Source organism: Desmodus rotundus, chromosome 3 (genome assembly GCF_022682495.2).
Source record: "Desmodus rotundus isolate HL8 chromosome 3, HLdesRot8A.1, whole genome shotgun sequence".
Taxonomy (NCBI): domain Eukaryota; kingdom Metazoa; phylum Chordata; class Mammalia; order Chiroptera; family Phyllostomidae; genus Desmodus; species Desmodus rotundus.
Genome location: NC_071389.1, coordinates 136,583,520 through 136,606,903, shown reverse-complemented (window position 1 = coordinate 136,606,903; position 23,384 = coordinate 136,583,520). Strand labels below are relative to the sequence as shown.

Sequence of the window (23,384 nt, the reverse complement as noted above, 5' to 3'; positions counted from 1 at the left end):
CTGAGTTCAAACCTCAGCCAATGCCTGCACTCCTCCTGCTGCCCCCCTCATAGAACGTGCTCCCCCGGGGAGCCCTGCATAGGGGATGCTTATATGTAAGCCGCACTTCTAGGTACCTGCAATTAGTAATAAGTATTAAAATAATGTGTCACTTTCCTCATTCTGCTTACAGTTTCTGTGTGTGCATAGAGAAGATTAATGTTTGTCCCAAACTGACTTGCATGTCACACAGAAACGCACGAGAGGAGTGCTGTCCTCTCCGGCTGTCTCCACATTGAGGCTGGTTTGGTCTGCGTTACCAACAAACATGCGACAAGAGCAAACCACCTTGATCCTTGTCAGGAAGTAATGGGACGTCACTTATAACAGAAACGAATGTCCCTGAGAAAGAGCACGTCCATGCAGAGGTTACATAGTCACTGTGAGGACTCTGCACTGACTAATCGAATCCATGTCTGCTCGGGGAACTAAACAACTCTGTTACTCCAGAGAAATATCTGCACAAAAAAATGAAAATGCTGATCAGTTCTTTGGCTCTCTGATCTAGACAGTGCCAGGAAAATCCAGATTTTTTAAATGTGGACAATAGAAATGTTTACGGTCTGTATTTTTGGCATTGTTTACTTTTAGCTTGAGAGTATAATCTTTAATTCAGCTATATTATTGTTCACTGACATTAAAGTTAATAATTCTGCTTTTTTACCACACTCTAAAACACTTAGCAAAATATTTTATTTTCCTTATTCATACTAGTGGCTTTTTTTTATTTTTATAGGAGTTCATTTGAGCCAAACCTGAGGACAATTGCTGGGAGGCAAGATCTAAAATGCTCCCACTAGTAGCTTTTTAAAGGCAAAAAGTGAACGGTTCCTCCATTCTTAGCCTCACTGATTAAAAGTTAGTATTTGATAAAGGAGCCAAGCTATCAATACTGAAATTGGCCAGTAGGTGCGATGGATGTGGCCACTTCAATAACAGGAAAAAATCCACATTATTTTTTTAAAAAGCTTATGGGTGAAATGAGTGAAGGCGGTCAAAAGATAGAAACTTCCAGTTATAAGATAAATAAGTGCTGGGAATGTATTGTACGCGTGGTGCCTCTCCTTGACAATGTTGTGTTGTATATTTGAAACTTGCTATGAGAGTGAATATCGAAAGTTCTCATCACAAGAAAAAATACTTTTTTGTAACTATGTGTGGTAACAGATGCTAACTAACCTTGTGGTGGTGATTATTTCACAATATATACCTGTATCAAATTATGTTGTACACCTAACACAATGGTATACACCAATTAAATCAACAACAAAAAAAGAATAAATATGAAGCTCATTGTATTATCTCAAGGTAAATTTTAAGTATGTAGACCTGGTCTGAGATTATAATGGCAGTAGTTCTGAATCTTCGGGTTTGAGCAACGAGTCTTTTTTTAAGTCAACCTTGAACTGTTATATAAAGTCTTAGTTGGTCTTGATTAGAATCTGTCTAGCAGTCAGGCTTTGGGGAGCTGAGATATAGACGGCATATACGAGTGATGCTGAAGGATTATGTGGGGCACAATAAAAAAAAAACAGAAAAGTCAAAACAAAATAAAATCTAATTACATGGAGTTTCGCTTAAAACAAAAATTGATTGAGTTCTGCCCAAAGTGGCTTGTTGTTTCCTGTGCCAGGAACTACTGTGCGGCCCAGCAGGAAGTGTGCTGCAGAGCAGGATCACATTACACCCTTGTTTTATGGTTCATTTCACTTATTTAATGCAATCTGAGAACCTGCAAAAGGAACATGTTAGAAGGAGGGAATAGGCTTTTTGTCTTGTGTTGTTTTGTTTTGTTTTTTTAAGTTCCTTTGAATCAAGACTTTTTTTTCTATGAACACATTTTACAAGGTGTTCATAGTACCATAGAAACAGGACTTCCAGGGTTGCGTGGTGAAGACATTTCTTTTTGTCACACAATTTAAAGCAAGTCACAAAGTTGAGTTATGTCTAGCACTGAGTTATGTCTTTCCTTGCTGTCCTATTCAAGTAGTTTTAACGTGAAGAATTACAACCATGCCCATGAATGGTCTAAATCATCCTGAATCCATATAAGCTCCTCCTAGGGTCTCTAACTTGATAGCGAGCCCACAGTGGTGGGGGGTGGGGTGGGAGGTTAGGAGTATGTTTAAGATGCAAAATAGCGATTCATTTGTCAAGCAAAAGAATGAGTTCATTTGACTCTACTGCTTGAAAATGTGTGAATTGAACAGCTGGATTTCCATGTGCTGGCATATGCCTCTCCTCACATGCTGTCTCTTTTCCTGTCCAGAGACCTCAGCATGAACAACATCAGTCAGCTGCCCCCGAGTCCTCTGCACGGTCTCCGCTTCCTGGAGGAGCTGTAAGTATCACTGTAGTCACGATGGGTCCAGTCAACGCTGGACACATTCTTGCATTTGTCTCTCATACTTACTGTGGGAACCAGATAAAACAAGGCTGAAAAGCTGTCAGCACGGACAATTTTGGCACATGCGGAAGCACTTAGTTGGGAGGGGGAAATAAAAGAATTGCTTATGATTCTGGAAATCAACTTATAAGAGTTTACCATGAGGCTACAGCCTTCTAAGGTGAGACTGGGCCAAACAAATTAAAATTTTAAAACAAAGGCTGTTTAAAAGAGCTGGATGGCTCTTTGGAAATAGTTAGGCAGCAGGATATTAAAAGTTTGAATACTGGTTCATGTTTATTAAAATAGTAGGTAAACCCATAATCAAAACCAAAACCTGCTGCTTTGTTGGGCTTGTGACAAGGAGTCCGCATTTCATAGCACTAAAGCTTTTTGTCCTGATCACTCTTAATTACTATTTTCCTACTTTTAAATTTAGCTTCCGTCAAGATTTGAGTAGAAAAACCTGAATCCACAGAGGACTGAAAACTGGGCTCTCCCAAACTCACTGTGATAAAAAAAAAAAAAAATCAATTAAAAGAGAGGAAGCTAAATGGGCTAATGATACACAGCGAAATCTTGATTAAGTCTAGCAATCGATTTCCAGAAGATGAAAAAGAACTATGTAAACCAGAAATCTGCATTCAAAAATCCCTGTGATCCTCTTACCCTTTTGAGTGATGGGGACGAGGAAGTGAGGTACCGTAGCAGTCTTCGTGCAGGAAGTTTGCCACCATCAGTTGAGTAAATCCTCTGACTTCTGATTAAAGGAATTGTTTAGGCAATGGCCTCTTCGCAAAATACTTTTTTTTAATAAATCCTAAAGCCAGGTCCAATTTGGAAGTAATTTAAATTGTTGCTGCACCACATAATCCACCATGGGAAGTGGAAAGAACGTTTCATCACAACCAAATCACGCCACATCAACCTTTTTTTCCCCAAGAGGACTATAGTCTCACATTTCTCCCCTTTAGTTTATCTATATTTATTTTGATACCTTATATTTTTAACAAATGCTATTGTTTTAATACTTAGATCAGCTGAATATGCCCAGATTATTATGGAGGAGTTTTCTAGGGAGGCTTAGTTGCTAGACTGTTCAGTATGTTTTAATCCCTCCATGAGTGGATGCTCACTCTGGGCTGTCCAGGAGGATCTTCTTCCTTCTTTTCTTTTCTCTCTGGCCATTCTTGTGACTAAAATTTAACCTTCCTCAAGGTTGGGATGATGTCTGTCTTCATCACTGCTAGTATGTAATAAATGATACATTTTTGATGAACAAAAGAATGACTTGTAAGAAAGCAAGATGTGTAGAGAGAAAGAAGGAGCTCCTACCCTTTGCGACAGCATGGATGGAGCTGGAGAGCCTTATGCTAAGTGAAATAAGCCAGGTGGTGAGGGACAAATACCATGATCTCACCTTTAACTGGAATATAATCAACAAAAGAAAAAAGCAAACAAAATATAACCAGAGACATTGAAATTAAGAACAATCTAACAATAGCCAGAGGGTAGGAGGGAGGGAACAGTGGGCAAAAGGGTTTTCAGGAACTACTATAAAGGACACATGGACAAAACCAAGGGGGAGGGTGGAAGCAGGGGAGGGAGGTGGGTTTGGCTGGGGTGGGGGGAGAATGGTGGGGGGAAAATGCAGACAACTGTAAGTAAACAACAATAAAATAATTTTTTTAAAAAAAGAAAGCAAGGTGTGTGAAAAGATCTTCATATACAAGTTAACTGCCTTGGAATAAAGTAAGAGATTTAGTTGACATAAGCCAATATTTTTAAAGATTAATTTCAGTAAACTTCAAATATCAAGGTTATTTTCTTATTTACACGTTTCTCATCCTCCCACCCCCACCATAATTAACATACAATATTTAGTGCTGTTTATCCCCATATTTTTAAGGCATGCATTTCATATCCTTTTCCCTTTAATTTCTTTATGGATGCCTCAACTTTATACCGTAAACTGAATCAACAAATAATTCACTTCCCTAAGGACTTTATTTAATAGAATCCCTCCTTTAGTAACTCAACTTATTCAAAATAACTCTTCTTTCTTCATGAGATAAATGTTAATTTGGTTCCAAGGCCAGTTTTTCAAAAGATAATTGAGAAAAATCCAGAAACAAAAAGAGGAAAGGAAGTACCATTTGAAAATGCTGTTTTTCTGAATTGTCTTTTTTATATCTCTGGAAACTCCATCAAGTATCTTGACAATGGAATCATAGTATTTCAGAAATAGAGGACACCTTTTAAAGACTGTTCATTCCATTTTCTCATTCTGTTCTTGAATTACCTGTACTGAGCTGGCCAACTTGCTGAATTTTAAAATGAGACCACTTTCCCATATTTAATTCTGTGTTGCATCTAACTGATATTCTGAAGACATCACTATTTATTTAGTAGCAAACGGGGATAGTACTTATAGAACATGGAAAAATGATCAACTCTGCTTGGTTCATTTTTTTATTCCCAAAGCTAAATTTAGCGGTTGCCTTTATTACATTGCTAATTGTTTCTATTAGACTTAGCTACATGGAAGTCTATGTTCTCTTCAAGAATATAAATTCTTCAAAATGATATGATTATGATGACAACAATGACTTACACTGTGCAAAATGTTTTACCCATATTATCCAACTGGATCCTCTTAACAACCCCATAAAATTAGATATTATTATTTCTAGTTCACAGATTTATTTTTGAAAAGCTAAAGTACAGAGAAATGAGGAACTCACCCAAGAAAATGGAGTCAGAACATGTCAGAGCAAAGATTCAAACCCACTTTCAAAGTCAGACTCAGGAAGTAGGAAGTGGGTCAGGAATTATGTGCTTCATGTGTGCTTTTCCTTTCCGCGACCGTACCTAGTACAGTGTTTGCACAGTGGAACACTTCGAAGCTTTTAAACTGGGTTTTGTAAAGACAGTGTGTATATATGTGTCCGTGTATGTGTGTAGGTGGGGGGATGAAAGTGAGAGGGTGAGAGAGAAAATGACAAAAAAGCCATCTACCTAGCCGGTAGGGATTGGGTATCCAGGCTGTTCATTCACTAGGATCATATATAGGCTATATGAAAGGTATCATCAGAATTTTCATGTGTAGAATTTCACCAACTTAGCATTGCTCAAAAAGTACAAAACCTTAATTAATGTTTTTACGTATGCATTCATATAAGTAAGCAGCATATTTCATATAGTATTCTGCCTGAACTAACAAATGACCAATCACGCAGCCAGAGAGACATTTAGATACCCGTCTTTCTGTGTGTGTGTTTACCTTTTGTGGCAATTCAGACGTGGTTCTGAAAGTATGCTTCCATTCAGTTTATTCGGCTCACCTCTATGCTTTATCTCTTTATCCACTAAGTAGAAAACTGCTGTGGACGCTGTCAATAGTACTAATAGAACTCCCACCTCAAAACTCAATTTTTAAAAATCACTGTTAATAAATCCAAGGTACCAATCTTTCCCTTAGCACCAACTACCCAATACAGGGTGGGGCAAAAGTGAGTTTACAGCTCCTCGTATGGGAAATAATATCATAAGTAATTAATAATAGCACAAGAATAAACTGTGTTTTGCGTAGTCACAACTGTAACCCTACCTTTGCCCCACCCCAGTATCATTTCCCTAGTGTACTTCCTTTAACTATGTTTTGAACCCTGTAGACAGCCATAGTTCATTCCTCAGCTATCCCTTGGAGCTTATCGCCCAGGCCATAGCTCAAAATCCTCTAAGAATCAGTAAAGCCCTGGAGGTATTCACTGACTTCATGTTCAAAAAAGACATTGTAACCCTGGAGAAAGTGACTACCTGGAACAAATACCTAAGAAGAAGAATAAAAGCCATCACAGTTAATTGTCTCTTTCTCCCGACATTCAGAGACACTTACTACCTGTGGCACATGTTTCAGCACATTCAGGTCTCATTTGTTGTTTCTTTTTTTACAAATCTACAAGGTGACCAGACATCCACGGGCCAAATGTCCCGCTGGTGCAATGTGATAGCACAGGAGGAGAGCTCTGTTCTTTCGGGGATGGGGTGTGGGGAGGGGGAGCCCTATCTGATCTGAGTGTGGTGAGGCTGCACTGTGTGGAGGCAGAAGCCCAGGACTCCTGCCCCATCCTGACTCTGCCACTTACTAGCTCATCATCCACTTGACCTCCCTGGGCCTCAGGTGATGATGGTGAAAGCTGCCCTGCCTGTGTTTTGAGATGTTTGTGAGAATCAACTGAAGTGATGATGGAAAGAAAAACTTTGGTAAACTGATTTACACATTGAGTTTAGTGGTAAAATTAAAACACTTTCAAGAAGCTTGTAACTTCCTTTTTTTCCTATTTCACGAGCTTGACTTTGTAGTAATCCCAGGTATCCAGGGCGTGTGAAGGTAAAGCTATTTCCAATTATGAGCTTTAATAGACACAGACAACCAATGCAGACACTTCTTTACCATATTTTCACATCCTGACCAATAATTGCATTTCCCTCCAGCAGTATCTCCCCCAGTTTTAGTTACTCAGTTCTACTAGGGACTTCATGTTAATGTTTGCTATTTGGACACATAAAAGATCCTACACTGGGTCCCTCAGAGTATGGTTCAGGTGTTAGGAGCTAATTGTGCCTAGTGCTGACACCTACCGGCGCCATGAAACCTAGGTTAGTGATCTGATTAAACCAGAGGGAGATGAATCGTTACCATTTTAAACAGTCTTAAGTTCTTTATTTCCAAGTAGTATTTACAACATTCCCAGATTCTAATACTACTGGAATCAAGTGCCTGATTTAGGAAGAGAACACGAGAAACCCTAGGGAAGTCTCTTTCTAAGTTACTATTGTTCTCTGGCCCCGTTGGCTCATATTATGGTTGGCCTTGAAGAATCTTTATACGAATAGTAGGTATCTGTTATTGCATATGAAATTTATAATGAGAGCTACCACCAAACTTCCTGAAAGTACAATCTACACTTGGTACTTCTACTTCCTCACCATGTTGCTGAAAATGGTGAGAGCTGTCCTGCCTGTCTTTCGAGACGTTTTTTCCTGAAGATCAAATGAACTGATGATGAAAGAACTTTGGTAAACTGTAATTTACATATTGGATTGTGTTAGTAAAATGAAAACACTTTCCTGCCCAGGAACAATCTTCCCGTCCCTCAGCTATCACACTGCGTAATCTCTTGCCTTATGGTTCTGACAATTGATTATAAATGCTGCTTCTTTGAAACTCTTTTTCTCTGGTGTTATGTCATGAAAGTTATTTTTGCTTCTCTTCCAAATGCTTCTCCATACAGGATATAGGCATTTAGATATTTGTCCCTGTGTATGTGTGTGCATGAATATAACTGTATTTATGTGTGTGTGTATTATAATGCACATACATTTTTGTTGTGATAATTAGGACACTGTTCTGAAAAGCGCCCTACCTCTCTTCCTCCTGTTCTTTTTCCCTTGGCATTCTATTCCAACTCCTATAAAATGTAGACATTCCCTGAATTTCTGCATTTAATTTTACTGTACCCCTTCTTGGTACTTTACAATTAATTCAATTCAACACGTAATTTTTGAGCCACTGGGAGCATAAGAGTGAACATAACTTGCAATGGTTCATTCATTCATTCAATCAAGAAATGCCCCCCCTGGGGGAGTTTACAGCCTAGTGGGGGAGACAGATAATAAGCAAAGAAACAGGCATCCCTGTTTGATTGTGACAATCAAATGTCTGACTGTGACAGTAGTGATGATGAACACAAACACGGTTAGGCAATAATTAACAAGGGAGGGAAAGTCTCTATAAGAAGGTGACATGTAAACTTCAAAAAGATCTCCAGGTGATTCTGATGCATGGCAAAGTTGTAGGACTACTCCAGGACAGTGATTCTCAAATTCTGAGTGGTTCCCAGACTTACCTGAAGTGCTGGTTAAACCACACCTCGCTGGGCCCCACCAGAGCTTTTCCGGCAGGTTGGGGACAGGAAGGGAGGATGTCAAGAATTTGCACGTATAGCAAATTCTCAGGGGACGCCAACACTGCTGGTCTAGGGAACACACTTTGAGAATCACCAGCTACCTAGGTGACATCTCCACCTACTCCACAATACTTTAAAACTTAACAGGGTGGAACCGAATTCACTGGTGCCTCCCCCCTCAAAAGCTTCCCCCCCTGCCGCGTTTCCTGCTTGCCATCAGTGTTCCGATTAGCCAATGATTACCGTGTCTGTCATTCCCTGTCTCCCGCCCTCCCTATCAACCAGTTCCCAAGCCTTTAACCTCAACATTCTACAGTGTCTTTCTACTTGTTTACTCTATTTTTATCACCATCTAGTTCAGGGTCTTATTGTCCCTTCTGGATAACTGTTAAAAATCCATCAACTAACAACCTCTCCCAATTCTTGCAACACTTGAGTGAATCATTATCTCCGGGGATGGAGACCATGAAGGTCTCTAGGTTAATTTATCAATAGTAGACTATGTGAGATCTATTTCACTTTCCCACCTTGCATATGCACTAGAATCACCTGGAGCATTTTTAAAACCACCAATTACCAGGGACCATTTGCAGAGATTCTGATTTAATGGGGCCCAATGGGAACCCAGACATCACTTGTTAAAGCCAATGGGGTGGAGGGGCTGAGACCCACTAGGATCTCAGGAACCCGCTGAGATCTGCTGGTATCTTCCTCTGCTATGGAAGCTCACAGCAGAGGAAGACAGTCAGGGACTCATCAACTGATTGAATGCCAGGGTGTCAGCACTGAAAAGGAGCTCTGAAGGTGAGAGATGACTCTGAGGGAGGTTTTGAGATCAGGTGCCAGGAGACTGATGAGGTGTAGTCAGTAGAAACAGGGAATTCAAGAGGAACAACTGGTATTTCGAAGGCTAGAGGATGTCTGGCTCTGGATGTACTGAGTGTCAGGTGCCAGCAGGACAGCGCACTGTAAATGTCAATAACACGGTGGGAAGGGGGGTCTGGGGCATGATGAGCCTGTTCTAGACATAATGATGGAATCGTTTACAAAGAGGTGATTGTGGACGGTGCTGGGCTAGATGAGGACCTTGAGAGCGGGTATAATTCTGTGGTTCCCAGTGTGTTTTTCTTCCCCTATTAAAATCACCTGGACTGCTTATTTAAAGTGCAGATTTCTGATTCCTTCCTCCAAGAAACTCTGATTCACTAAGTCCGAGTTGAGGCCTGGGGCTCTGAATTTTTTATGACTCCTAAGGCAGTGGCAATACACACTGAAGTTTGAGCACCACTAGACAGAGAAAGCCAGGTGTGAGGACAGAGAGTGAGGATCATCTTTGTTTAGAGGATGAGAATTTACAAGAGGGCTAGCAGGAAAAAAAACACAACCAGTCAGTGGTGAGAGCAGCAAGATCGTATGGAATCTAGAAGCCAATGGGAGGAGGACTTGGAATAAGAAGCAGTGAGCCCTGACTGGTGTGGCTCAGGTGGTTGGATGTCTTCCCCAAAACCAAAAAGTGAGCAGTTCGATTCCTGGTGAGGGCACGTGTCTGGGTTATGGGTTCCCTCCTCCATCAGGGTGTGTATGGGAGGCAACCAATTGGTTTCTCTCCCTTCTCCTCTCTCTAAAAACAAAAATAAATTAAATCCTTAAAAATAAATTTAAAAAAGAAGCAATGAGCAACAGTTTTCTTGTGGATAGTAAGTGATTCAGCCATTTGTGTCCTTGCATTATTTCTGTTTTAGACCAACCTAAGCTCCAGACCAACCTACTTTTAACCAAAGTTATGGTTAAAAATCCAAATTTTAGAACCAAAATGCTACATTGAACTAAATTCTCTTGTGTAAACTTTTCCAGGTAAGCATGAGCAAATAACTTGACCTCTCCTAGACTCACTTTCCTATCCATAAGAGGGGAGTATCATGTCACTTGTTTAGTATGATTACAATAATTAAATGTCACAATGTATATAAATTATTTAACATTGTGCCTAGGACTTATGAGTTGTTTAATAAAGGGTAGGTACTATTTGTAGCCTAAAAGCATTGTGCATGCCATATTGAAAGTGCTCAAAGAAATGGATGGATTTAAATTTGATAAGTAACGAAGAAGGAGTATTCTTCAGCTGTTTTCTGACCTGGTCATGTAAAAACGTGGGAGCCACCTTGGAATAGCTATGCCAGACCTGAAGCAACTTTAGCACCATGGCCAACGAACTGTCTTTAGAAACAAGAGCAAATGATTGATCAATAAATATTGATTCAGCTTCTTGCTCTGGGCAGGCAGTTAAGATTCTTGACCTTAGAAGGTTGCAATTGAATCAGAGTAGACTACATAGAAAGGAGTATAAAATTAACTTTCATAGACAACATTGTACAGAATACACCCGACAGGAAAGTTGACTGTGGACTGAGGTCATTAAGGAAGACTTCAGAAAGGAATTGAAAATTGAACTTCATTCATTAGTGTCTGGTTAAAAACACCACTGGGCCTTTGCCCGCGAAAGGGTCCCCCAGTTGTCCTGAAGAGTTCATTGATTTAGTCCAGTGGTCTTCGCCCTTCAATTTGAAATCTGACATTTTGTATCCCATCTAATGAAAACAGAATGGACAGCTCAACAATACACTGTTCAAGATAGGAAGACATTTTCCATCTCCTGCTCAAAGAGACAGTGGCCAGCGTACAGCCCACAGGACAAATCCAGGCACACAGCCCTCTCTGGTGCAGGGGGGGCGGTGGGGAGGGCGAACAGGCCTGCGCACTTGGCAGCTTTTTCCCGAGGTCACGTGTCCAGCTGGATGGACTGCCAGTCTCTCCTTGCAGCTCCAGTTGGAGTGCGTGGTAAGACAGGCATTTAGAAAGTTTCTTCCCCTCTTTGACCAAGTATTGATTGAAAAGAATATTACAGAAACTGTAACCAAAGAAGGCATTATGCTTCCAGAGAAATCTCAAGGAAAAGTATTGCAAGCAACAGTAATAGCTGTTGACTTGGGTCCCAAAGGAAGGGGTGGAGAGATTCAACCAGTTAGAGTAGAAGTTGAAGATAAAGTTCTTCCAGAAAATCGAGGCATCAAAGTAGTTCTGGACAACAAGGGTTATTTCTTAGTTAGAGATGGTGACATTCTTGGAAAGTATATAGACTGAAATAAATCAATATAAATGGCGTCACATGAGGCTGCCCATTCCACTGAAGTTCTGAAATCATTTATGTAAATAATTTCTGTGTCTCTTTTATAATAAACTAATGATATCCAAAAAGAAGATTTTTGGCTGGATTTCACCAATTATATATGCTTAGCTCATGGTAGGAGGGGAGATACCACGGTTTTTAAAAATTGCAACTTTTTTAGGCATATTAGGAAAGACATTTTTTCTTCAATGGGAATAAAAACAGTTGATTAATGTCATAATCTTTGTATCCAAGGCTGCTGAGTAGGCTTCAGCAAACCTTACAAAAATGAACTGCAGAGGGTTAAACCGTAAGTGTCTGGGCCCTGCTGACTAGCATGGGAATGGGTGTCCAGCCTGCGGCTCGCGGGCCACATGCAGCCCAGGATGGCTATGAATGCGGCCCAACACAAACTTGTAAATTTACTTAAAACATTATGAGATTTTTTTGTGTGATTACATGTCACAATGTATTTCATGTGTGGCCCAAGACAAGTCTTCTTCTTCCAGTGTGGCTCACAGATGCCAAGAGGTTGGACACCCCTGTAACCTGCCACAGATGGGCTTGGTCAGTTACAACAGTGATACATTACTGCCAGCAGAGGCAAGACTAGCAGAATACAGCTGACTTTGTGTTTCACCCTATCTGTGCCTAACTATGTGACCCAGACCCTGGCTTCTATGTGGATAAGCCCAAAGCCAAGCCTGTGAATGTGGTGGCCCCCCCCAAAACTGAGAGCACTTAATCAATGAAATAGATCATGGACAGTTTATGTTAATTGCCTATTATGTTTGGTTTTTTATTTTACTGTCTTTTGAAAGTCCTTAATTACAATATTACTATGGGGTATTTTTTATGGTTTTGGTTAACTTTATTTTAGGAGATTTTTTATTCAAATGGGAATATTTTGACACCAGAAGAGAAAAAGAAACTTTAGAAATTTTACATTAGATGGTTTACAGTTATTAGGTGAATTATAACACAGAAGAGGGAAGGGAAATTCAGAAATAGCAATGGCGTCACTGAAATTAACATTGGAAAAATCACGGAGAAGGAAAATAGTACCAGAAAACTGGAAATACACGAGGGTCATCCTGTTGTTAGCCCTCACCAAATTCCTGGAACAAATTAATTTAGCTCATCTACAATATGCACCCTCCAGGTCTCATGTACTTTGTAAAAGTTAGAAAATAAAGCAGAAGTTTCTAGGAGTCAGCATGAATTTGACAAGTAATCTGAAAGATCTTCTTTTAAATCATAAGGATATCATATTCAAGTTCATTCTCCTGATTATTTAAGTAGCACCATTGTTACATAGTTTCCATGCTCTATAAGAAAAGACTAGATTACTTAGATGCAATTGGAAAGCAACAATGTTTTTTGTTTTACATAAAACCTTTCTGAGCGTTGGCATCTTTATCTGCAAAGAGTGGATAATAATCTCTGATCAACCTCCTGGTACAAAGTATGGCAAAGTACCTTTAAAATGTTAGTGATAGGCAATAAAGATATCTTGCAATAAAAACATGAAGGAAAAGCAGGGTGTGTGAGAGAATAAGGGTAAGCAGGAAATACACATGTAACATAAAAACAGTTTGAGGACAGAAAAAAAGACCTTTGTGGAAGAACCCTATTTTTTTTTAAAATAAGTGAAATGAGATTCTAAGATTCGGGAAGGTAAAATGACTTGCATTAAGTCTCAAAGTAAATTCATAGTGAGAAGAAAGAAAACCAAAAAGAGAAAGAAAAAAACCCCACAAAACAACTAAGAAGTCAAATGAGTTCTTTCAAGAACTAACCGAGGTTGGCTGGTAGAATTGACCTGGCCCTCTCCCTTAGCTCTGAAAATGCTAGTCTGCTTCTGGACCTTGGCCAAGGCTACCCATGTTGGACCGTTGTTCCTTGCACAGTAATTTCCGCAAGGGTACCAATCAGAAAGCAGGGTCAAGCACCCCTTCTGCTGTCAGTGCTCACCCCATTTTATCCACACATACCTTTCTCTCTCCAGGCCAGTGTCCAGAGCAGAGGAATATGGGCCCACACGATTCCTTTGCTCTTGTCCCTCCATTTTACAAAATGAAGCAAAAAAAAAAAAAAAAACCCCTTTAGATTACTTTAGAGATCCAAGTTACTGTAGAGGTTAAAAAAAAAATACATTCTCAAAAATATTTTAGTTAGTTGGTACGGCATCAAAGCATCTACTTATTTGATTCATCTGAAGTAGAATGTGTCTGATGATTTCTTTTTCTTTTTAATAGCAGCTAAGTCAGTAAAACTAGTAACAGTGGCACAGTATGGGAGCAGGATCTTTTCCACATGATGTAAAAAGTTTTTCTTATGAAGTCGTATCTTCTTGTAGAAAGGAAAATGATGAAAGAGAGATCCCCTGAATTCATTTTAGAAACAGAAGGAAAACACCACCTCTCAGCCAATTGGTGTGTCGGTCTCTAGGGTCAAAACACATTTGGCCACGGGTTTGTTCGTTCCAATTGTCACAGGAAAGATTTGTGTGCAGCTCTCACTATTTGTGTACTCATTTGAAAGTCTTTTTTTCCTATAGTTTAAAATTACTAAAACCATCCAACACAGCAAAGAAATAAGAGGGGAAGAGGCAATAATTTCCTTAAACTGTTGTTTTCTTCAGTGAGATAGATCTTCCATCAGCCCAGCAAATAGCCAACAGCACATCATAAATTCCTTTGCGTTAAGACACACTCCCCTGATAATACAGGTCAGTGGTTCCCCGAAGTAGTTCTGAACACAGACGCGGGGTCTCGCCATGTCCTTGCCCAGAAAGAAAAACAACTCGTGTGAAGTAAGTTACGTTTCAGGAAATGTAACAGAAAGGTATTTACCCTAATGGTAATTTAAACTAATAAAGTAAAAAAAGAAAACGTTAGCTGAAAAAATAAAAATAAACTAATAAAGTAAACACATAAATAAATTTCACTCTCTCCTTTTCATTTCCGAGTCAATGTTGCAGAAACCATCAAGCTGCTGGACATCACAGCAGCAGTGAGCGAGAGTCCGGACTTCCAGGCTGTGCTCTGGAATTCGAAAACGTGCTGTTGAAGCCGTGGCTGTGAGCAGGACAGTTAGGGACATTTTGGCTGTCCCTAAACAGCTGCTGGTCAGCTTAGTCTGATCACTTAAACCAGCGTGATCATCAGACTAGCCTGAGTCTTAGTTCGATAAGCAACTCGTTTATGTCACGGTCATACACAATTCATTACTTCAGTTTCTGTATAGTACTTGGGATAACTAATCGAATGCATGCAGGTTGTCTGTAACGTGACCATAAATATAAAATGTTACTGGGTTTTGGCAGCTTACAATTCCCCTTGACCCTACAGGTTTGTCGGGCTGGATTTTTCTTTCTTCCACATCAGAGCCCACACCTCTCGCCAACTGCACCCGCTGCACTGCACCCGCTCCTGGCGTCTTAACGCTGGTCCTGTCCACGCGTTCACGCCTGCCTCTCTTCTCCCCTCGAAAAACGCTCCCATCTTAGAAAAGTATATGGTTGTCTAACTAATATGCTAAGCGCCTGCAACTAATACAGAATAATATTGAACATAAACTGTAATTGAAATTTTTTTTAATTGTAAAATAAACAAGGAAAAAAGGTTCCACCAGAAGGACCCCTTTAAAACTCAGATCTGAGCACCTCACTCCCCTTTCCCAAGTCCTTGTTCTGGCCTCCAAAGCCCTTAGTGGAATGGCCCTGGACACCTCCTGGCAGTCCCCCCCTTGGTCATTCCGCTCCGGCCACGCTGGCCTCCCTGCGGCTCAAACCTCCGCTGAAGTGACCCGTCTCTCCCACCGTCTCACCAGTAATGACAGCCCTTCACCCTGGCTACCCCTCCCATTGCTCCCTATGCCCTTGCCTAGCTTTTGTATAAGACATTGTTACAGTATAGATACATGGGTAGATAGAGATATTTAGTGTGTAAGCTATTAAATGATGTCTGTAAAATAGGTCATTTATTATGTATCTTCTTAGGCACTTTTATGCCAGCGCTTTGATTAGAAATTTACAGAAAATTTTCACAAACTATAACAAAACAAGGTTTTTTACAGTTGTTTTTGGCATTCGTGGCTTGAACATAATTGTACTGTAATTTTTTAACAACTAAGTGAGTTCCACATGAAGAGAACTATGCTCACTCTCTCTCCTCTCCCTTAAAACCCACAGACGTCTTGCTGGAAACGCTTTGACGTACATTCCCAAGGGAGCCTTTGCTGGTCTTTACAGTCTGAAAGTTCTGTAAGTAAACCGCGTGTTAGTTGTTGTATTTCCGACTGTCGTGGCAAGTGGGTGCTGATTAACTTGTAAAGACGGAGTTCCTCTAATCAGCTGTTCGGAGCCGTGCGATAATTCATCTGAATTCAAGTCTCCCTTCATTGGCACCACAGACCAATATTATACCTGATTGGATTTGCATGAAAAAATTACCTCTCCATTTCTAACTTTAATATCTAAAACAGTTTGCCTATAAATAACCAATTTATCAACTCACACTTTTAAAAGAATATTGCCTGTGTGTGTGTGTGTGTGTGTGTGTGTCAGGAAGTTGGACAGAATTTCTTGAATCATTTGATCACCACGAGTGAAGAAGTCACCGTGCTAACATAATGAGATCACATCTTCAAGCCATTTGCAAAGTTTTTCTTATGAAAAAGGATTAGCTAAAAAAAATACCAAGTTTATGTTACAATTTGACTAGATGTGGAAAAGCCTAGTGATTATAGATACATACACTGAGTAATTGAGAAACATTAATTCATTGAGACATGTAAAAGTGGGTCTTCTTATTATTTAACGTCCAACTTCCCAATCTGTTTATCAAAAACCTCGGTATTATTGACTACCTCCTTCATCGAGTACCCATTGTTTAATTTTCTTCCAGTTTATTCTGTGTAGGAAAAAAGGAGGCACCTAGGTACAGAAAATAAGTAGCAGAAGTTGAAAGTCAGAACAGAAAAATTTTCTCAGAGAAAATATCCTAACTTTATTTCCTTTCTTTGAGATAAAAGTTAATAAACTCTAAAAAGGCATTGGTATATTTTGCATAGTGGAAATTACATTGTATTCACCTCAGGGATAGTTATTAACAAATATTAAGTTTAATATTTGTTAAATATTAAATTTGTTAAAGGTCAAATTCAACAGCAGAACTATTTTTGGTCTGCTTAAGTGATTGGGTCTGGTCCTCTCAGCCTTGAATTATTTTTGCCATTAGGCAGAAATATTTTTAAATTGCCATATTGCCAAAGCCTAATGATAATTCATTATGTGGTAGAATTCTGAATTATAGCACCACCTTCAGGACGCGTAAGTCTCCATGAATGCAGCACAATATTTGGCACCCTTCAAAATGCATCACACAAATCAAGTTTGGATGAGACAAATAAGGTGATGTGTTTCCCGGGTCAACCTATGTACCGTTAAGAATTTGGATACCTGTGAAATTAGTTATACTGGAACTGATTATTTCAATTCACTAAACAAAATGTAAATCAGATATACTGAACCAGAGTGTATGTGCGTCTGTGGTGTCTGCCTGTAAAATGTATCTCCAGCCATCATAATTAGATGTGAATTGTGTATATATATAATGTGAAAACATATAAATTATATACTATCAATAGCTATGAATTATATACTAGATATGATAATTACATAGAATTATTTTACATTTTTGACTTCTCATGTTTGAATTGCTCAGTTTAGAATGAATTTTTTGACATTTTTAATTTTCTAATAATATATTTCTAATTTTGTCATACTACCCTAAATATCCATGAAATTGGAGATACTGTGTGTCTTGACCACTTGTCTCTCCCCAGCTCCTCGAACAGTGCCCGACTCATAATAGATGCTCAAGAAATATTTGTTGAAAAAATGATCCAGATTGAAGATACAGAGAGAAGAAGGGGTTTCTAGACTTGTCAACTTTTCTTCATTTTGTATTTAGAACTAATGCTATATGTTGATTAATAGATTATCTGTTGTATTCTAAACAAAAAATACGGTCTTCTGCCTGTCAGCAGGTTTTATGTACCCTGAACACTTTTGCTCACACGTTGCTGCTTCCTAAGGTGTATTTTGCCTGAACACTTCAGAGAGCTTTGGATTAATCTGAATTAACAATGAAAATCATAGGTTAGATCTCAAGCTTGTCATTTTTATATGTACCTTTTCCACCAGAAAAAATGAAGTGTGGTGCTTAGTTAGACTGTCTCATTGGTCCTCTCCTAACTAACCAATGTCTCCTCTCTCATATACAGTCAGGGGTTCAGCAAACCCTGGTGAGTGATATGCTCAAAGTGTCCTTGAACAAATTACTGCTGGAAATACAATGATCGATAAGTGTCGGGTCAATAAGACCTGAAAGAGCCTATAATCTAGTGGTAGATCATGGGATCAAGATAGTGTGACCAAGGCAGACAAATAGGTCACCTCTGATTCTTCTAGAAAGTGTGTCTAGAATTGTGTGTAGGGCACTGTGGAACTACAGACATTGGGTAAGATTTAGTCCTGTCTGATAGTTAAAATTCAGCTTCCTAGGAGAGATGTTTTCCCAAAGAGATGACCTAGGAGCTGAATGTTCAAGCACAACTGGGAATTAGCCAGACAAGTGAGGTGGCTGACTGAGGAGACTATATGCACAGAGACACAGCAGCAAGAAATACCTGGGACGAACAAGCAGCTCCAAGCAGGTTGGCTCTGGAGCATTTAGGAGAAGGTAGAGAGTATCTAGAGAAGAGCCCGGAGAAGTAGAAAGAGTTCTGGTTACAAGAGCTCCGTATATCCTGTCAAAAAAAGGCATGGATGTTATTACATTCTAGGCCCAATGAGAAGTGAAGAAAGAGCTGTAAGCAACGGAGTGGCGTGTTTGGACTTTGCGGTTTAGCTAGATCGCCGTCAAGGTGAGGAGGATTCAAGAGGAGTAAGACCCCTGCCAGGAATGTGTACGCTCTTCCCTTTACTTTGCTGACTTAAAGATTAATATCCAAGGAGCAAATTCAACTGCCAAATATTTTGAAAGAGAAGTGTTAGCGCAATGTTAGAGCAATGGTTCTCAACGGTGGTGGTGGTTCTTCCTGTAGAGTTTTAGAGACGTGTGAGCGCATCTTTGGTTTTCCGTTTGATACCTTGAGTAAACTGCCGTGTGACGTGCAGCACCGCCCAGAACCGCGCAGCATAAAGAAAGAGTTCCATCTGCCCCATCGCACTTGACTTCGGACTGCCCCTCCGCACCAAACGTAAATCAGTAATACCCTCATACCTAATAACACTGAAAGGTCTTTCCAAGAAGTTCTGCATAAGACTAGTAATTTGTATGGAAAAAAATAAATGGAATAAATATAATCTCTCAAAATGATTGAATAATTAGTTCAGCTCTTGCATCATGTCTACATATTACATGATTTCTAACCACATATTTAGTTGAAAATGCTGTTAGTGCAGTAGAACGAATACCCCAAACACCAAAAAACAATTAAAAATACATAACCATGGAGATGTTAAACTTCTTCTTAAAAATAATTATGATTAAATTAGTAGGGAAACATGAATCACAGAGCTCTCATCAAATTTTATTAACAAAGGTTGCTTTATAAATGTTTTGTATTATGGCCTTTAAATTTTTGGGAGCAAAATTTACATTGGGACAATTATATAATGATTTACTTATTTGGGGGTGGCCTGTTGCTTTTTTAAAAATCTTACTCTTCCAGTATCCAGCTTCTGTGAAGGCAGTTTCATGCCTATTTCTTTTCCCATCTCAGCCTCAATTTCCCATTGCCTCTGGTGAACTATATTCTCCAGGGTCTCTTGAAGGGCCAGAGACCCATGCTCACCTCAGCATATGATGGAGTTTTGAGATAGGATAAATGTTTTCTGTGATACTTCAACCCTGTCTTGTCCTGAAAGAGAATTATTTTGACACTACTCATCGATAAGAAACACTTATTTGTGAGAATATCCATGTTCATTTGTAAGAATGTCATGCTTCCTCATTTCTCCACTACAACATCTATAATTTGTCTTGTAATGCTGTATTTATTTCAACAAGGGCTATTTCCTCCTTTTCCTTATCATACATGTGTTGTGTACGATACATCTTAACTCTGCTTCTTACCCTAGTATCTATGTAGGCCTTTATTCTCATTGCCCTGTTCCTGTACAGAACAGCTTCTGATCATGTATTTTTCTCACACCCAACCTCATCCATTAGAAGTACAAACAGACATCTGACTCATTCAAAAAATGCTTCTAGGATAGTCACATCTAAACATCATGTATAAAGTGATACATATATCGCTTAATTATAAGTTACTCTTATTTCTTCTTTATAATACAGTTAGAGCAGTGCACTATGTTGACTTTTTTCTTTGAAATGACGTGTGTAGATAGGCTATATTTTTATGAATTTGATCTAGTATAGTAGATGAAGTATTACAGAATATTTATTATTAAAGGGGAAATTGAGTATAAAGCATTGAGAACCACACTGCTGAAGGTAAAATGCTGAACAAGACAGACCTGCCCTCACCCTCATGGAAGCTCTCAAATGTTTTATAAAGTCCGAAAGTCGTGGTGAGAAAGAACTGACTATATGGCCACATGGTGAGAAAAACAATATAAAATTAATATTTGTCTGGGGCCCTGACCAGTATATGGGGGGTAAGGAGAGCATATGGTAAAAGAAGAGAAAGATAACAGTAATGCAATCCATTGAGATGGGCAAAGAAGAGCTCAGCAGCCATCCTTGACTTGGGCTATTTAACATACAAACTTGTTACTGTGAGCTCTAGAAGGTCACTGATGTTTGAGATTATTATCCCTGTAAATATTAACCTTCATAAAAAATAAGTTATTGGTTCTGTATTCCAAAATACCCAGCCCAGTGGGATTCTGAACCATGGTGTCTTCAACAACGGTTCGTGATTTGTGTTGGCCATTTGGTCAAGGAATGGCTCATTTCCTACCACCCTCTACCAGCACCAAACCTTTCAGAGTGATGGGTAAAAGTAACCAGTAGAAAGGTCTCAATTAGCCAAAGTTTCCTCAGTCTCACATAGGCCCGGAATAGAGCCGTGATAGTTTCTTAATACCTACGCACAGGACAGTTAGGCAAAGGAAATACGTAAGGATCAAGCCATCACTTGTTACAAAATCCCCATTCAATACATTATCTCCCTCTGCTTCACTCACTGCCCATATTCTTATTTAGTCCTGTTAGCAAAAAAGGTAACAAAAAAATTGTACAGTTAGAATCACATGGGGATATTGTATGGAATAGTGAATATTTTAAAGCTCTTCAGGGAAAGAAATTAAGAAACTATGAAGTCATCCTTTGTCTCTAGAGAAAGTGTTTCATTTTGTTTCCCTCCCCATATGTGAATGAAAAAACAGGAGGTTATAAGTGGCGAAACCCATATTCAGTTCGTGTGCATTCTACTTACATCCAATGTACTGAATAAAAGAGTATTTGCAAAAGGAATCAGCAGACATGTGGGGAATGCTTTCTGTTTTAATTGCACTCCGTGGTGCTGTAAACCCTTTAATTGTTTTGTCTCCCACTGGAATATCTTAAGCAAAAATACAATTTTCTAATTAACTCACTGGAGACTTATAAGGATGCAGTGGAGATAACTTGCTCTTGTTTTGTCATTTGAAAGTAATTAAACAAAAGTTCTTTATTTAGGGAAAAATCAGGACTTAAATTGTTTTTTTAAATTACATTTCTGGTGTTTTACTGGTAAAAGTAGTTAAAAAATTTAAATGATGGGGGTAAGTCAAAAGTAGCTTTAAAACTTATTAATAAAGCTTAAGTTCCATTTTCTGAGGCCATATATATAAAGTTACTGAGAAATTTTGAAACTGTTTGGTGAAGGAAAACCATCTAAATATCTACTACCCTCTACCCCAGTTTTACAATATTTTAGGAAGACCACATGTTAATACTTCCACTGTTTGGTTAGCAAAGCATAGAAGAACAATTCAATATACACTTTGTACCAGTAATATATGACCTACAAAGTTTACACATTGATTAAGTTCATTATCTGCATCTTATCGTCACTAAATTCATCATTCAATAATGAATGATGTAGAAAACATTTCTATGAAGTTAAAGTCATATATTAAAGTGGCTCAGAAAAGTGTAAAATAACAGATATGTAAATTTTTGATGTTCAGGTAAATTATGCAACATACAGAAATCAAGCTACAAATTTTCCAAATTCCCAATTGGCCAGTGAAATGTGAGATCTCCCTCAAATTTGACTTTATAAAGAATTAATATATTTTGAGACTCTTAATTTATGAAATGTTAGTTGAATTCAGGTTTAACATAATGAAATCATTTGAGTAAAAGTATTGGAATACAAGTGACACAATATCATTCCTTAGAAAACAGAATCTCAGCCATGGTGAGAAAAGCATACATTTTATGACCTCCAAATAGTTTTCATTTGTATAGGAGCTCACATTTGTATATATTAAAGTATAATAAGCACCTTTATATTTTAATTCTCAAACACCTTATTAATCAGATATTATTTTATTCCCATTAAATAGATAAAAGATCAAGGGTCAGGGAGCTTAAATGATGTGTTTCCCAAGACTTAAAATTTAGAACTTATTTCCAAGCTCAATGTAGCCTCAAGTTCATGTGAAAATATTCTATCAGAAATACTTAGCATAGCATAGGGTGGGTCTCAGTGTGTGGTGCCTTGCCCAGAGGCACCAACATCACCTGGGGGTTTGTTGGAAATGCAAAATCTCTGGCCCCTACCCAGACCTACGAACAGAAAACTTTGGGGGTGGGGCCCAGCAAACCATGACTTAAACCTTTTGGTGGATTCTGATGTACCCTAAAGTTTGAGAACCACTGGCATAGGTTTTATTGTTGTTGCTGCTGGTTTTATTTTCTCAATTAAAATGTCACATTCAGTAGTCTCACTCTACCGTTAGTTTTGAGAAGGGGTTCATCAATTCATACACAAAGAGCCAAACTTTATTGATTGCTTACTATTCAGCAGGTATTGTTCTACTTACTTTAACTCATTGGATGGTCATGATAAGCCTGGGTGGGTGGGGGATAGATATATAATTACTGGTCCCTGAGCCGGGAGAGATTCGGTGATTTGCCTCAGGCCACACTGCCGGTGACAGGGAAGAGGTGTTCAGCTTCAAGAACCCCTGCCAGTCCTTAGTCACACCGTGCACCATGCAGCCTGAGAACTGTGCAGTCAGCAGATATTCCTCAGGAGTTAGACACTCATGGAGCTGAATCCCAGCTAGTCATCTACTGAAAAGAAACTTCGATTGTGGAGATGAGGGAACCAGGCAAATCGTTCCTGAAATCCAAATAAGTTTGTGATCTAATAGGCAGAAAATTTTCTTTAGAGTGTGTGCTTTCCTAAAATAGTCTTTTGCCTCTGGCTTACTTGGACCATGAAATACTCAGGATGGGAGCGGCTGCAACATTATTGTGTTATTTCATGAATAAGGTAGCAAAATACAAGGAACCTAATGGGAATTTTTTCCATGCTATTTCCCCACTAGCAATGCTATATTTTTATTACATTGTTGCCAGGTGTCTCCATTCTGTAGTCCTCATGCTCTGAAAAGAACTGTTGAACCCAGGTGAGCAAACGTGGAAATACTTCACAAAAAGGACGTGATATCAAAATATGGCCATGAACAAGAAGGGAGAAGATCTTTAGTAGAGGGAAATTATTCTATTTATCTCCATTCTGTCTAATCTATATAGTCACCAGAGTGATCTTTAAAAACATAAATAAG

At 38.9% G+C, this 23,384-nt stretch overlaps 2 protein-coding genes and 1 pseudogene across 3 annotated transcripts in view; all 3 read left to right on the top strand.

Annotated features, from left to right (window-relative positions):
- TMEM19 (transmembrane protein 19) overlaps positions 1-23,384 on the top strand; it is a 316,102-nt gene that overhangs the window by 127,736 nt on the left and 164,982 nt on the right. The window lies entirely within an intron of this gene.
- Positions 1-23,384, top strand: part of LGR5 (leucine rich repeat containing G protein-coupled receptor 5) — a 136,413-nt gene that overhangs the window by 56,657 nt on the left and 56,372 nt on the right. For both annotated transcript variants that reach the window (XM_045184756.3, XM_024576288.4), the window contains exons 2-3: positions 2,309-2,380; positions 15,759-15,830. In XM_045184756.3, the coding sequence (XP_045040691.2) occupies positions 2,309-2,380; positions 15,759-15,830 (144 nt within the window). The remainder of the gene's footprint in view (positions 1-2,308; positions 2,381-15,758; positions 15,831-23,384) is intronic.
- Positions 7,356-11,538, top strand: LOC128780495 (10 kDa heat shock protein, mitochondrial pseudogene; annotated as a pseudogene).